The sequence below is a fragment of the Brassica oleracea genome, chromosome C3, assembly GCF_000695525.1.
Source record: "Brassica oleracea var. oleracea cultivar TO1000 chromosome C3, BOL, whole genome shotgun sequence".
Taxonomy (NCBI): domain Eukaryota; kingdom Viridiplantae; phylum Streptophyta; class Magnoliopsida; order Brassicales; family Brassicaceae; genus Brassica; species Brassica oleracea.
Genome location: NC_027750.1, coordinates 19,672,448 through 19,674,565, shown reverse-complemented (window position 1 = coordinate 19,674,565; position 2,118 = coordinate 19,672,448). Strand labels below are relative to the sequence as shown.

General features: G+C 32.7%; 1 protein-coding gene across 1 annotated transcript; it reads right to left on the bottom strand.

Annotated features, from left to right (window-relative positions):
* Positions 1-284: 284 nt before the first annotated feature.
* On the bottom strand, positions 285-1,878 carry LOC106333642 (non-specific lipid-transfer protein-like protein At2g13820). Its single transcript, XM_013772064.1, has 3 exons — positions 1,437-1,878; positions 1,317-1,355; positions 285-632 (listed from the first exon to the last, which is right to left on the bottom strand). The coding sequence occupies exons 1-3, from the start codon at positions 1,807-1,809 to the stop codon at positions 409-411; spliced, it is 636 nt and encodes a 211-aa protein (XP_013627518.1). The 5' UTR covers positions 1,810-1,878; the 3' UTR covers positions 285-408.
* Between the last annotated feature and the right edge of the window lie 240 nt (positions 1,879-2,118).

Genomic DNA, 2,118 nt, shown 5'->3' with positions numbered 1-2,118 from the left:
AGAGAAATCAAGCACAAATCCAATATCTATTGAGTTGGGAAATTTGAAATTTCCATTTCTTGATATCGTGTTTGGTTTGGCACACGAACAACTTGAGATAAAGAAGTTGATTCTTGAGCTATAGAGAAAAGGTATCTTGTATATTCATAACAGTGGCATTTGATGTAACAGAGATTTTGTTTGAATAAAATTTTACATTCGTTCAAAAAAAAAGAAATTTGAAATTTCAGGATATTGTGCAGTTGTACACATATTTGATTTTCTTGAGAAAGCAGGACACAAAATTCAAGCATATAAAAAATTTGATTAACCAAGAACATCAAATTAAAACAGCATCAGTCATGAAATCTCAACAATAAAATGTCAAACGCAGTAAAAATATATATGAGATGTGAAAAATACAATTAATTAGAAAAAACCCAAAATGTATGTTATAGAAGACACGATAATGGCAAAGAGGGTCAGTGTTGAAACTGAGAGCTGGTTGGTGCCAGAACTTGAGGGAGACGGTGCCGTCATTCCAGGCGACTCAGCCAAAGATGGTGAAGATGTTGGTGACTCGTCTGAAGATGGCGATGTTGGTGACTCGTCTGAAGATGGTGAAGTCATAGGTGTTCCAGCTGATGGTGAAACTGCATTCATATTATCAATCATATATTATACTTCTTAGCATAAATATGATCTACACAAAACAAAAAGCTGAGAAGGGAACTTACATTTTTCACAAAAAAATAAATAAATCAATATAGTTATAAATGTAAGCCTAAACTGATTGATGCAAATGCAATATAAGTGAAAAATGAAAACTGTGGTATATAAAAATATCATGGAATCTGAATAGATTAATTGCATTTGCTGGGAAAATCTAACTACTAAACTAACTAACAATACGCAAATAACGTTCTAGCCTAATATGTAAATTATCTTTCATTTCATTTTTGTTTTCCTTTCTTCCCCAAATTCAGTTTTGATTACGAGTATAATAGAAGAAAATATATCATTTATTATAACATATTAATAGAAGAAAATATATCATTTATTATAACATATCAAAAATGTAGTTTACGTTTTAGTTATTGCAAATGCAATACAAATACTTGACAATTATAATTCTAGTGACCCTCAATGAAACATGAAATATATTTGTTACCAGAAAATTTAATAAATATACTAAAAACAAAACTGTAACTAATAGATTTTTAATCAAACTGGATAGAATATTAAAAAAAAAAGCTTCAATCTTAAGTATAAAACACAATAATTTAGTTATCTAAGAAAAAAAATGAAAAATACTTAATGAGTACTCGGAGACATACCAGGAGTAGATGCACCCGGTGCTGACGCGCCCGGTATAGCTACACCAGCAAGAAAAAATTAACTTCATAACATTGAAAACAATACGCAAAAAACTAGGAATGAGACACATAAAAACTCACCACAATGGGGAGCAGCAATGGGGAGCTTGCAAGTCGTGGGCATGGAATGAGCTCTAGTGCTATTAATTTCAATCCCCATATCTTTGGTACTCGCTAAGCCGACGCAAACACACTTAGGATTATATTGTAAAACAGATAGTATTCCCCCACAACACACTTTCGTGGGACTGGTATCATTTGATCCGGGGGTTATGTACGATAGACAATCCATCATGTCATATATTACGCTCGAGCAATCAGAATTTGACGGTCCTGGCGCCGGAGTTGCTACCGGTGAGGGAGACATTGCGGAATGTGATTTGTTGCGGGCGTGGATGGGAGCAAATGATGGTGATAGTAGTACCAAGATAGAAAGACATAGATATTGCTTCATTATTGATATACTGTTTCTTTAAAAGTGCTTATCACTATTATTTCTGTTGTTAGATTTGTTTCATGATAAGAGAAGAGGAGGTTTATATATAGAAAGTAAACTCGGAAAATAAAAGGATAGGAATTTATGAGTTTGTTTTTCTTGTTTTTAGGATTTGAATCCGGTTCCTGTTCCTTATATTTTGGGAGTTTAAAAATCGAGTTTTTCTTGGGTTCACCTCCTAGGGTGGTTCACCATCCACTAATAAGTTGCCAGCTCATATCTAGTTTTTCATAAAAAAAAGAAGGTAAAATATAATTAGAAATATAA

Excerpts from the sequence above, each read along its gene's own strand:
- LOC106333642 (XM_013772064.1), bottom strand. The coding sequence starts at position 1,809 with ATGAAGCAATATCTATGTCTTTCTATCTTGGTACTACTATCACCATCA. Across the intron at positions 1,356-1,436 it reads CATTGCTGCTCCCCATTGTG|CTATACCGGGCGCGTCAGCA; the intron begins GTGAGTTTTTAT and ends TTGCTGGTGTAG. Across the intron at positions 633-1,316 it reads ACCGGGTGCATCTACTCCTG|TTTCACCATCAGCTGGAACA; the intron begins GTATGTCTCCGA and ends ATATGAATGCAG.